Here is a 13,769-nt window from a genome sequence, read left to right as displayed (position 1 = left end):
ACTCAACTAAGTTTCAACTTTAGAAGTAATATCCATCTATTCAGAAATTAAAGTTATTTGTGTCAAAATTATCTAAATTATAATATAATGGTGGACTTTTAAAATCAATCATTTTTTAGAGATATTTGAATAAGAAATTGTAGTTATTACAATGAAGAACAATATTTTATAACGCAAAATATGAATTTAAGTAAAACTATATTAATATAGTAAACTACTGTAAAAATAAAATTATAAGCATTACGTATTATTTAATAATCGGACAGATTTGTAGATATTGTGTTCAATTTAATGTCCTTTAAGGCCGAAAATGTGCCTGTTTTTTAAATTCAATTCGATTTTATGTTTATCAAGGCTTTTATAGTTAACTCCAATATTTTTATTTTAGAGTTTTGGTAGCATTATCGTGCGCTCCAAATTGGATGAATATTTTTTCGAAAGTCGGAAAACAACAAAAAAAAAGCTCTTGTGAGGGAAATCGTTGAACGGCATTTTCTACGTTAAGGTAAGTTACGAATAAGATTTTCCTAGATTAAAAATTGTTTTTCTACTTCAAAATAGGTTTGAATTATTTAAGGAAAATTTTAAATCCAATTTTCGAGAAGAAGTGTGACCGCTCAGGTTTTTTTTTAAAAAAAAATGATATTTGTGATTTTAAGAGCTCGAAACAAATATTTCAGCGGTTGTTTTCTCTCTTTTCCGTGTTGGTGTTCACGAATTGTATGCACGCGAATAATTTGGTATACCGGAAAAGTGCAAGTTTGGTCAAATTTTCCGTTCAGTTGAACAAAACATTCAATTGATCTGGCTCGAAAATAATCAAAAGAAATGAAAAACCAAAACAATTACAAGATATTCCATGAAAGTAAATCAGAAACAGTTTGGCTGTATTATCAATATACAAATGATATTCTATTATTTTATACAGAACATTGATTGCATAGTTTTTCCTAATTGTTTAATTAGTTTTGATAGGAATATTTATATTCTCTGATGTACAATATTTATTAAATTGAAATTTGTAAAAGTTTTGCGAAAAGCCGGCATTTGGAGTTGTTAAATTAGTGAAAAACAAGAACTACCTTTGGATGATGTCTTTTGGTTGTAATTAATCTAAAACCTTTTTTATTGACTTATTTTTGAAAATTATAAAACAATATTTTGTTTAAACTGTTTTAAAAATTAGAACAGTGAGTTTGTCAAGATCATTGGTATTTCTTTAATTAAAAACGGTCGCCGCTATTTAAGTGAGTAGTGCTTTAATTAGAAAAGTAGTTAACTGTTACCTTGGCAATGCAGACCAGTGAGGTAACAAGGCTGGATGGCACCAAGGAGGCATTAGAGCTGGACACCAGGCTAACAGAGCCGGCGGCAGGCCAGGCACAGCAGGCCGACGGCTTTCTTTAGTTGGCGAAGTGGACCGCGGAGGCGGAGGTGGTTGTTGTGGAGGCGGCGGGCTCGGAGATGCCATCAGGAATCGTGGCTAGCAGCTGGTAGTAGTAGCATGGTACCACACTCTGAAGGGGCGCCACTCGACCACTGGAGCATCAGCTTCGCCGAGGTCCTTGTAGTTTTCGAGCAGGGACTCGTGACTACACTCCAACTTGTTGGCCAATAGTATGAGACCAGTACTCGGCTAGTGGACCAATAGAAGCGCTTCCAGTGGCACCTCCTTGTCCACGCCTCCTCTTCACTTCGAGGGTGCGCACTACACACCGAGTACATATGTACCACTTTCATCTCCTCTCCATTCCTCTTCAACCATTCTCCCAACCCGACCCATACTCTTCAAACTATATACTCTATTGTCCCTTTTATTACAAACCCTACTACCACCTAGTGTCTGCATGAGGGTTTCTCCTTATGAACTTCAGTTATAAGTATGTCAACATTAAAGAGTATCCTCTCCGCACCTCTATTAACGAATATACTGGCAGCCCTCCTTATTTCCCAACCCTTCTGCATACTCTAGTCTCAATTGTTATTACTTTGTATTATATCTACTCAAAGCATACAATGTATGCAATATTATTTAACTGTACTTTAAACATTCTATAATACAGTTTCATAGAATACGTGATTCTTTTTTTTTTAGCATTATCATTCCTCCCCAACAATATTTCATGACAATCATTTGAATAACTCCTTCATTTCATCACCAGAATTTAAGTAGACGTGATGTTTTATAAATAACAATCTGAAAAGTTTGTGATCCAGTTATGGATTTGGATTCTCAAATTTTTCTGAAGGTGAAATGTCATTTTGGTAGTGCTGCACGAGACCGAGACGAGGCGAGACTTTATGCAGTCTCGGTCTCGGTCTCGGTCGCTCAAATCTCGGTCTCGGTCTCGTCGAGATATCTCGGTCTCGGTCTCATTTTTTTTGAATTTTTGTTTAAGTATTAAAAGTGGTTTGCTATTAATAATCTTTTCAAAAAATGTTATTATTTTCTAATAATTTTTTAATTTATATATTGGTAATGAAAATGTGTGTAAAAGAAGACAACTACTTACACTTCAATGTATCATATGTTACTATTACTGTTATATATCTTTATATAATTTCAAAAAGATGTTAAAAACACGCCAAATGAAAGACCCAAATAACATATCTGCCTCCTATAACAAGTTGATTCGTGAAAGAAGTTTCTACTTCCCGCTCTTTTAGTTATGGCTGTTGGTGAAGATAAAGAATCTGATGATACACCTTTTGACGACGACGACGACTGCATCAATATTTTTGCACCATTTGCTCAAAAATCAGCAAATATCACCGAAGCATGGAAGACAGAAATAATTAATTATACCAAATTAGACCAAGCACCAGTAGACGTTGACATTTTAGAATGGTGGAAAACACTTGAGAATTCCTTCAAAAATTTGTCTAGAATGGCGAAAGATATTTTTAGTATCTGTGCAACTTCAGTGCCATCGGAAAGATTATTTTCGCAAGCTGCGATGATAATGACCAATAGAAGATCTTCTTTAACTTCTGATTCAGTAAAAGCTCTTTTATGTATCAATGCTCAGGCAAAGAGTATCTTAAAAACGAAAATAGTGCGAGACCTGCGAAGCTAATGAGTATTGTGGTACTGGGTTCGATTCCCGGTCTTAGGCCTTGGATTTTATTTAATGGTTAATAAAAAGAAATTTACAGTAAAGTATGATTGCTAGTCGCCTCCGTCCACGACACCTAATTGGTAGTTGGACGTTAAGCCCCGCCTGAAAAATAGGCGATTACTTTACTTTGCTTACTTTACTTATGTAATTCGAAGTCAAATAGATGTAGTAATATTGAATATATATAATAAAATCGTAACTTTTAATAATTAATTCAATACCCGTAATGATTATTTATTAATAAAGAACACAATTTTATAATTTTGTAGCTAAAAATTAATATTTGAAAAACCGAGACCGAGATTTGTCTCGTTTCTCGTGCAGCACTACATTTTGGCGCCGCTCATTTCGGAATTATGTTCGCAACTTATACGTGTCGCCCCTTAAACCTCTCTAAAATTATGTTTATAGGAAAATGTTTCCAATAAAAAAGATTATTTGAAATACAAGCAGTAAACGCACAATCAAAATTGGATTCCTTTTCCAAAAAATAATCATATTAAATTGTAAAAACCAATTGATTTAAATTTATACTTTTGGGGTAACCAATTTACTTCAAATTTAGAATTCTAGCCCCTTAATATTTATACATATGGCGAAAAAAATCCATTATACTGAAGTGACACTTTAGAGAGAGGTGCTTGTAGTTCTTTGAATATCTTGAGCGAAAAAAAATAATAATAATAATAAAATTGAAAAACTGCTAGAGAAATAATGTGGCCAATTTGATGAATATCGTTTCTCGAAAATCATGAAAAAAATTTTCACTTAATTTCCATTTTGTTTTACGCATTTCATTCAATCACAATTAAGGATTCAACTGGAGACGACAAAAGTACCAAAGCGGAATATCCATAAATTACTGTTTTTCATATATTATGTTTCTTACAAATACAGATAGAGAGCATTTGCTAACAAAGCTACTTTGAACTCTATAACTTCTACTTCTCATAATAACTCAATTTTTATTGTTTTTGTTTTCGAAAATTAATCATGTTCTCTCTCTCTCTCTCTCTGTCTAGGACTAAGTGAAAGAAAATAAATGCAAAGTGAAAAAAAAATTTCTGGGATATCGCATTTTAACAAGAGTGTCCAATGGCGGCCCAAAAAATGCCACAGCCTTCAAAGAAATATCTATTGATATTTTACAATAACTTCGACAAAAATAGAGAACATTAAAAGTAATGATTCAAGTATTCCAATTTTTATTGTTTATTAATCCATTAAAAATCAATATCTCTTGAAAATTATTGTTAAAATTGCTGCAAGGATTCAACGAACTCAGAACAAAAAAAATGTCTGACATAGTTATTCATTATTTAAATTTCTGTTACAAAATAGATGAGAATTTGATTAAAATTAATTAGATAACCTAATCTAAATATTACCCAACAGCTTTTTAGCTGAATTTATTTTATTTTTTTAAATCAATTAAACGGCTGAACTATTTAATTGAATCCATAAAATTTTCTTAGTAGAATAGAAAGTAAATAAATTGAATAAGTGTTTAAATAATAATTGAACACTTAATAAAAACGTTTTAGAAAAAAAAGATAAACTAAATATACCATAATATAAGTAAATCGCTCTTAACATGGAGTATATTGATCGGATATGAGAAAGCAGAAGACTATTGCACATTTATTCAAAGAGAAGTGGATATATCTCGTATATTTGTAGTGGCATTATAACAATATCGACTAGGGCCACTCCTAATGTATTATACCTGCTACTGTAGCAGAAACTAATCGACCATTCTCGTGTTCCTCTACAGTCAAACATCACGTAACCCCATTCCGCTGTAATATTATCGTTATTTTATATTTTATTTATTTTATTAAAAAAAAAGAAACAAGAAAAGGATATTTTAATATTCTTTTAATAATAACATTAGCAAGCGTTATTCTATTTTGTTTGTTTTTGTAGTATAGTCTTTTCGGAAAGATTAGATCTGTCTTATGAATTATTAGAAAATAGTTCTTTGTGTACTAGTATTATGCATATTTATTTATTTTAGTCTCAATTTTGATTTACATAGAATCCTTCAATCCGCCATCTTTCCTTGGCGTCCAATCCAGCAAATCTTTCAGTAACGACATAAGCAACAATGGCTATGCTATCTCATAACAAGTGTCGCCAATGATAGAAACTATTTTATTCAAAAAAAGTACTAATTGACTTCTTCACTTCTGGAGTTTCAGTTTACACTATTAACCTCTTAACTATTTACATTCACAAAAAGGATTAAAATCAAATCTAAATTAGTTTGTTAAAAACTAGTGTTTGGTTTATTTAAATGGGAAAAAATTAACAAAGACCTCAAGCAGCGTAAGTTCACCTTACTTGAGAGTATTTCTGATATTTCGATGTTCATACTCAACTCCAACGATATAGTTCCCTAAGTTTCTACAAAGCAGGTTACTTTTAACACTGGTAAAGGTAAACAACTTTTCTATGACGACATTCTCGTATATTTTTTCTCTTAGACCATCTTACAAGAGTCGTGCAAATGTTTAATTTTTCTATATCGTGGCAAAAGTTCGTTACTGCCCCTTAGAAACGTGTTTTGCATTAACTGCAGGCCATCAATATTGATCCTGCAGATGATATCCTTGAACTGATTGAGGCAGGCATATAGTAACTTAGATTTAACCTTATATACCAACAGCTTTTTACTAGTGACTTGTTTTTACGTGAGAAGTAAAGGTAAGTTTCCGATCGAGTGACGATTAGATATAGGACAGAACTTGACCATGGTACTAACTGCCCTCGGAAGTGTACTTCTCTCCAAAACATGGGGTTACTTTGCAAAATAAGATCAGTTTTGCTGTTGTTAATCTAAAGTTTTTCCATCTTTTGCAATATCTGCACATGCTTCTGAAAAGTCAAACGCAATCTTGTCTATTCTCCAAGATGAAGCATAGAAAGCAACGACATCAACAGCATACTAAGGCAAAAAAAGCTAACATTCTTGTGGTTAGGTAGCGTGTTGAAATAGATAAGGAATATCGTCGGAACAATGATTGAACCTTGAGGGACTCCAGCAGCAATTTAGTGAAGTACAGAAAAATTAGAGTTTATGGAGACATGGAATTTCATGCTTTTCAAACAGAAATAACCAATTTTGATGATGAAGAAAAATAAATTATAGTTAATCAGTCTAGAAAATCAGACCATCATGCCAAACTGTATCAAAAGCCTTCTGAATATCCATCAGTATCAAAGCAGCATATTTTCTATGAAGGAAAGCGGCAGTTATATCGTCAACTATTCAGGATATCCGGATAGTAGTGGTCCAACCAGACCTGCAACCAAACTGCTCTTCTCTGATGATACTGTTACTTTCTAAGCTCTTATTTATTTTACTGATAGAACTCAGAAGACTTACAAGGCCTGTTAGGACCGTAGAAGACTTACAAGTTTTTAAAATGAGGATAATTTTGGGACCATGATAGATTAATTGATTGAAAAATTGTTTTACTAGGTTTATTGTTAGAGGACAGCTTTGCAATGAAGCAGAGAAAAGTATTTCATACTTTTTAAAAAGCAGAAAAAGCAGATCAAAACACAGTGAAGTCAGTGAAATTGACAGTAATAGTGCAGTGCTCCACTGATATAGTGTTTTCTCCATGGCAGATATTATACTATATGTCAGACTATTTGCTTGCTGCTATAGTTCCGCTATTCGAGTCAAATTTCATATAAATTCATTTTTAAAAAAACTTTAATTTATTGTTTTTTTATCTTCGACGCCTTAAAATATTCTGTTTTGAATATGAGTAATGGGATAACAACCATATTTTATGAAAATTTCATTTTGATGAAAATTTAGTTCATTGAATGAATCAATGAATTTAAAATAATTGTAATTATACTCAAATTCAGTTACATAAATCAAAGAGAGAGACAGAACAGCCGCTGTATTAAGAAGTGGTCCAAATAAAGCTAAGTTAGAGGTAGATAATTCCATTTTTTAAATAATTCAATATTTTTCTTCCTTTTCCGAATAAAATATGCTACAATAAAATAAACTGCGCTTAAAAGGGTCGAAAGATAACAGTAAAATATAAATAGATTTATCGATTTGAAAATGAATGCTTTCAGATCTTGTTAAAATAAAAAAAATAACTATCATAAGTTTTCTATCACACAAAATCTTTTAGAAGAGATCCTAAATGAGAAAACAAAAAAATGAAATAAAATTTCTGAAGTTTTATAATTGAATGGAAGAGTTAAAAAGCTGTTCACTTAGATTGGGACCGTATCACACGCTATCTATTGGCAACAGTTTTTACCCTTTTCTGATTGATTAGTTTCTCTATATCAAGAGTCCTTGATACTCTTTATTAATTTAGAAGTGGAAACTTCTTCGAATAATGTATTTATTTATAAATATATTTACGAATAACACGCCTGAACCAAGGATCAAAGACAGGCGGGCTGCCTTAGGTGATCTCTTCCTAACGGCCATTATGTTGAAGAGTTTTGGCTATAAAGAGTGAGATTGAAAGAGCTAATTTCTGTTAAACATGTTATTTCTGGTCTGGGTACCGGGGTTATGCAGGTGATTTCGGGTAACGAGAAGGATCACGTCCCCTGATCGGTCCCAAAATAGTGTTGGTTTGTAATTTGATATATGTAAGTCGGCATTCCAGGAATGAATCCTTAGGGATGAACTCTGTGGGCTGTCGAATGTCCAAAACGTTGATTAGACAAGAAAATTGATTAGACAAAACATTCGGATAAGGAGCCAAAAATTAATGTTTTTCTTTTCCGAAGGCTATAAAAGCAATTAATTGCTGTAAGAAGCACTCTAAAGTTTTCAAACAGTCAGAAAAAGTTCGGATTTTTCATTCCAAAATTTCTTATTAGCATAACTACGTAATATTTAATTCTTCTTTCAAAAACATTTATCAAGCACAGCTTAAATAATTGGCGGCAAACTTCCAAATTGAAAATAAAAACCTTGAGGCACCGAGGAATTCCTAAAAAACGTTTACAAACAAATTGTACAATACCTGTATTCATTTTCTCTTTGGCAACATAAAAGAAATTCCAACTACTGATATTGTGAATAACACTGTTTACTTAGCGGCTAGAAACTAAGTTCACACAGACTGTGGGAGGTCTGCATATTCCCTAATGATCTAGCCATGAATGGGACCAAACACTTTTTAATGGATATCTAAACATCACTTCATGGACAAAGCTCCATTCATGATGATGCAGCCACTGGTTAATTCTTAGCCACAAGGAGAACAGGTTTAATCCATTCACAATTACCGCTGTCTAGCCTTCACAATAAAACTAGTAACTTCATGGTACTGTTATCCACTAAAATAGGTTGGATATATGAAAACTTTCGAGTTAAATCGATTTATTTTGGTGCACAAAGTAATCAGAAATAATATATAAAATGAAATAAGCGCTGAAATTGCAATAGGATAATACTTTTGAGTGATTATAATTGCTCTAAGATTTCTTTTCTTTTACTAGAAAAGTGGCTTTCCGTAATAATTTGATTACTCATTATAAAATAAAAGAGAAATTTCTTGATAAAATATTTCTGAATAAAACATTCTGTTTCAAATTTGGAGTAAAAACTATGTCTTCAAAATTAATTACTCCGGGAAAATGTTTGTTTTAAAACTGATTTGTTATCAAAAAGAAGTTAAGAATTAACCAGACATAAGGATATTCAATGGAGCCATTAAAAAATTAAAAAGAATGAAAAATTATTAATAGTTCATGTCGATTCATTTTCTTTGAACTTAGTGTTTTAGAAAATGCTTTAAGTCGCTCAATATCATGAACATACTTTACTTTTACTAACTGTAGCTTGTTACCCTTGACTATAATTTGATTTAGAATTAACTGGACCCAAAGATTGATTCTAAAACATGCAAACTGGCCATCAAAATCTCACCAAAATCCTTTATCAAGGAAAAAGTTCCAATTGTTGGTCGGCAAAATGTGTATTAGTTCACGAGTTTTGAAGAAGTCGTCAAAAATTGGTAAAGTCAGCCAAACATTACAAACAATTTCCCGACCGAAAACGTTTTTATGATAATCAAAACTAATAACAGATATGATGTTGCAACTATTTTTCGTTTTTAAGTGATTCTATTCTCTCTTACATTGTTTGAGACTAAAAATGTTTTAAAGCTCTGAAACCTTTATAAAATAGGGTTCCCTTCTTAGTGCGTAAAATCATTCCATTTTTCAAAATAAATATTTTAAATTTTCACTTAGACCAACTACAAATTTATAATTTGTTAATAGCGCGTATGATTATTCCGTGATGAGTTTGGATTTGACATTTCTTGAGATTTTTGTGAATAGTAATACAAAACTATCAGTGAATACTTTTTATCCTGAATAATTTGTTAATAATATTTCATTCTCCTTTTTTTTTTAAATTCATTCCCAGTAATTTGATAAATATCATTAGCCGCTATAATAATGTTTTGATAGATATATGTTTAACAGGCGAGTTATTACACTGGAATAACTTATTGAATGTGATGTAAAAGTGGAAAATGTTTATGGACCCAGTTACCCAACTTAGACCAGCGCACAAGAAGAAGTAGAATTGCGTGGCTAATATCAATACTGGAGCTGCGCTAGACATATTTATAAATTAACGTCTGATAATAATAAATATGGAAACATGAGCTTAAACGCATATTATTTAGTAAGCTACCTGGGTAACAACTTTACCAGAACAAAATAGTCTGTACAAACTTTAGAAAAATATCTTCATCTGACTAGAATCTTATTTCTGTCTTACAGAATTACGAAAACAATATATAAAGTGTAATTTAGATCAATAAGCTGATTAAAATCATTAGATGTTTGTTAAGTTCTGTTCTACTTTTTGTAGTAGTTTTGATTTTAGCTCACGTCATTCTCTTTTCTGTACGAGTTGGTAGTATTGTCCAGACTTTGTAAGCATTTTTGAAATCTAAGTGTTGTCTTTGGAATCTTTTTTTGTTCGTACTTCCTTCTTCCAGAAATTGGGTCATTTCGTATGAACCAAGAACCCCTAAAGTGACAACCTTTGCTTAGTTTTGGAATACTTGCGGCTTATTCGCTGAAGTATTGTTATCCCTATTCTCAAGTGGGTCCAGCACAAACGCTTGTTTTAAAGGTTCGTCGGTTTTCAGTATTAGATGCCTTAATTTCAGTATTATGTGGTGTTCCCATGTTAGTCTTGTGTCAAGTTATATCGTAGTTCAAGATCATTTTCGTCCGTAATTCTTTAGGTTAATTTTCATAGTTTATTTTTGGGAGGCTAAAAGTTTTGGCCTATTTTCATGTGTAAACCAATCAGTTATTTTGTTTAATGAAGTATAACTGCAGGATGAGTTGAAAGAATGAGTCGCGGCCGCTTAAGAGGCAAGAACGGTATTGATAGTGGTTATGCCGTGATTGTAAAAAAAAAGATGGGATTGAGTCCTGAGTCCTGAAGAATCAGCCTTCATAACCCTTCGAGTACTGAACGTCAAATTTATTCTAACCTTTAATGATCTGCAAAAATGAAGTTATGGTAATATTGCTTGTATGTAAAGTAGTACCTTTATTGGGTCAATTTTATGAAGAAGTCCGTCTTGTAATACTATGTCAAATGTTGAAGAAATATTTAGAGATACAAATGGTGAGTATTGTTTCTGTTTTAAGCCACTTAGAATTGATACGGTATTCTTTGCAGAACAGTTGTTGAATCGTTCGTAAGTATTTCGTAATCTAAATGAACGGAATGGTATAATTTGTGTTCAGTCAGATGGATCTGAAATGGTATCTGTATAAGTTTTTAGAATAGTTTTGAATTAACTTTATAGTACTAGTTAAAAACAAAATTTCTGAAATAATTAAATAATTCACAAATAATTATAAGATAAAATGGGGTGGAGTAAGAGAGTTGAAATGTCGGAGAACATCTTGGGAAAAACCTAAAGGAAAATTAGCACTCACACGAAATTTTCCTTTTGTTTTCAAATCGCAAAGGAAAGATTATTTTCTAATTTGGAACAATTATATGTAAAGTTGAAACTTTGCCACAAGGCGGAAAGGCTTCACTTATATTTCACAGATGGCGAACACTCAAAGCAGTAGTTCTACCGTTATACTGTTAGCTTTAAAAACATCTTAAGGACCGAATTCCAGAATAACTAACATGATCACAAACATTTTCTCCAAAGGAAAACTGCAAGAAAACTTTCATTAACACTTCAAATTATGAATGTTCTAAAACTTAGGGGATTTTGTAGTTAGAAAAATTAGTGATTTATGTAACATACCCATATGCTTCGTCTGTTTGATATTCTTGTCCGAATAACCAGGATGACATTCCTGGATCGTAACCAGGTTCGTGGCCGTAAGTATTATTGTACATATTTGCCATGGCAGCGCGCGGTACTCATCGAGTATTCATTATGTCCGGTTATCAACTGTACACTGATATTTTGTGTACCTTGCTTATCATTTCTAGAGCCCCACCTAATTTATACACCTGATGTATAAATATACACCTCATATCATATCTGCTAATATTCTAACATCAATACTTATAATCACCATTTAGCTAGTTTTTTTCCTTATTTTCAAAATTCAGTTATAAATTAAAGTTACATTATATTAGACTGCTGCCATCTGTGTATCCTGTGCAGACAAACATTATGTGGATTTTTGTGGTCACTCTAAAATTCTTTTACTCTAGTTTTTAAGATACTAAATTGCATAGATTTTCTTCAGCGTTAAGCTGGCTACAAGAGTGGTATCAACTATAATAGTACAGCACAAGTATAACCATAGAATTTGAAATAATTTAGTGCTTTTACCAATCATATACCTTTCTGCAATTAATTTGAAATTGTTAGACTTCTACCGTTCAAGATATTTCACCTCAATAATCCATTTCTTAGGACTAACAATCTGATTTCTCAGAACCAACCATGTTATGTATGTCGCATGGGTGCATCTTGTTGTCTTGGTGAGGGATGTTACTTTTTGTCACATCATAGCAAATGTACTTTTTCAACCTTTGTCCAAAAGCATGAGCGGCCTTCATGACACAGCACAACAGTTACTTTTTTAGAGCATATCTTCACAATGCACTTACCCGCTACTCAGTTCTAAGAGAACACCAAATAGTTACATGAATATAACCGCAATGTAGACCAGCAATCAGTGACATGCCAATTCTAATAGCATTCCAAATTGATGGAACTAGTTGAAGCATTTTAAGGAAAACCTTCAAATTGAAGATGTAGATGACTATTTGTAGGATGTAGAGAACATTATTGCTAAATTTCACAGTATCTTCAAAGAGACTTCTGCAGGTGAATCTGTAGGTTATAGAGGCTACTGGTATTAAATATCCATGAGAATTCTTGCTTCATTGGTCAACCCTATCTAACAACTTCCCGCGTTGTCCCTAATTCTTCCTCTAAAGTCCTTCTTACCCACTCACATCTGTCTCCTTTTTAAGTTCAGGGTGCATCCAATTCTCAGTGCCTGTCCTATTTTCCAGTTTGGGCAGCTCTTTATACTTTATTTCTTTGCGTCACAATTTTCTTCTTTTCCTTTAACTAAGAATTTGTCTTCGAGACAAAGAGGTACTTTACATTTGTCTTGAAAAAACTCAATTTGAAAAACATAAGTTGAAACAAGAGGAATGAGGTTTTGCAGAGCCTAATTTTATTCCAGTTGAGAGAGCATGAAGTTTTTCATATTTTTTTTTTTTTTAAGTCAAGTCAATCGGTGGTGTTCAATTAAATCTAAAGTATACATTTAATACAGCTCGCTGCTGGCAATCTCTACAGATTCGAAGGATTTTGTCGAAACCTTCGTTGCATTAATCAAATTCTTAACGAAAAATTATCCGCTAGTAAGTTATTCAATTTGAAATAAATTAATCTCTAATATCAATACATCTTACTATGTCAAAATTTAAAAACACAATATACACATTTTTTAGGCGGGTTTTTACTTCCAAGTACTGAGGCATCTTGAACGGAGACAGGTAACTAACGTACTTAAAATTTCTCTAAAACCAAGACCGAGATTCGAACCAAGCACAAAGTATATCTTAGCTTTGCAATTTCATGTATATTTATAGCAACATAATATTTATTGATTGGCGCTGTCAGGTGTGGACAGACCATATCAATTGCTGATAGTCTTATCTAGCATGATATAATAACGGAGATCTTTAGGCAGGGCGATGGAAGAACAGAGAATATAAGTAGTAAAAATAGTAATACAACTTCTTTTATTTTTAATCTGACAGCTGTGTAGCTAATCAATCATTTAGTGCAGCCACAATTCATGTAGCACTGACTTGTAAACAAAACTTTAAGAGAGATAAACAGAGTTTTCAATAGTTCCAGAGTCACACAATTCAAAGAACATCAAGATTTAGAAAACTGCAATAATAAGGGCAACATCATTCTAATTCTATTATTATTATTATTATTATTATTAAATTTGATGGATAATTAAGAGTGTTATAATTTGATAACCACACATAGTGAGCGCATAATACAGGAAAAACAAATATTATTGAAGTCTCTGTTCGTTGGTTGATTTTAAATATATTTGTTTAAATAAAATTAGAAACTTTATAGAATAAATTATATTAGAATTCCT

General features: G+C 32.2%; 1 protein-coding gene across 3 annotated transcripts in view; it reads right to left on the bottom strand.

The window, feature by feature from the left end:
* The window catches only part of LOC141452414 (uncharacterized), a 49,317-nt gene extending 37,743 nt beyond the window's left edge, over nt 1–11,574 (bottom strand). Inside the window, exon 1 of one of the 3 annotated variants that reach the window (XM_074124530.1) lies at nt 11,420–11,574. In XM_074124530.1, the coding sequence (XP_073980631.1) occupies nt 11,420–11,523 (104 nt within the window). In that variant the 5' untranslated portion in view covers nt 11,524–11,574. Of the gene's footprint in view, nt 1–1,286; nt 1,721–11,419 lie in introns of those variants that run through there. The other 2 variants (XM_074124529.1, XM_074124527.1) reach the window with 2 other exon arrangements.
* Between the last annotated feature and the right edge of the window lie 2,195 nt (nt 11,575–13,769).

This window comes from Rhodnius prolixus, unplaced genomic scaffold, assembly GCF_049639745.1.
Source record: "Rhodnius prolixus isolate KJV_2025 unplaced genomic scaffold, Rpr scaffold_3, whole genome shotgun sequence".
NCBI lineage: Eukaryota > Metazoa > Arthropoda > Insecta > Hemiptera > Reduviidae > Rhodnius > Rhodnius prolixus.
This window is presented reverse-complemented; position numbering and strand designations above follow the sequence as displayed.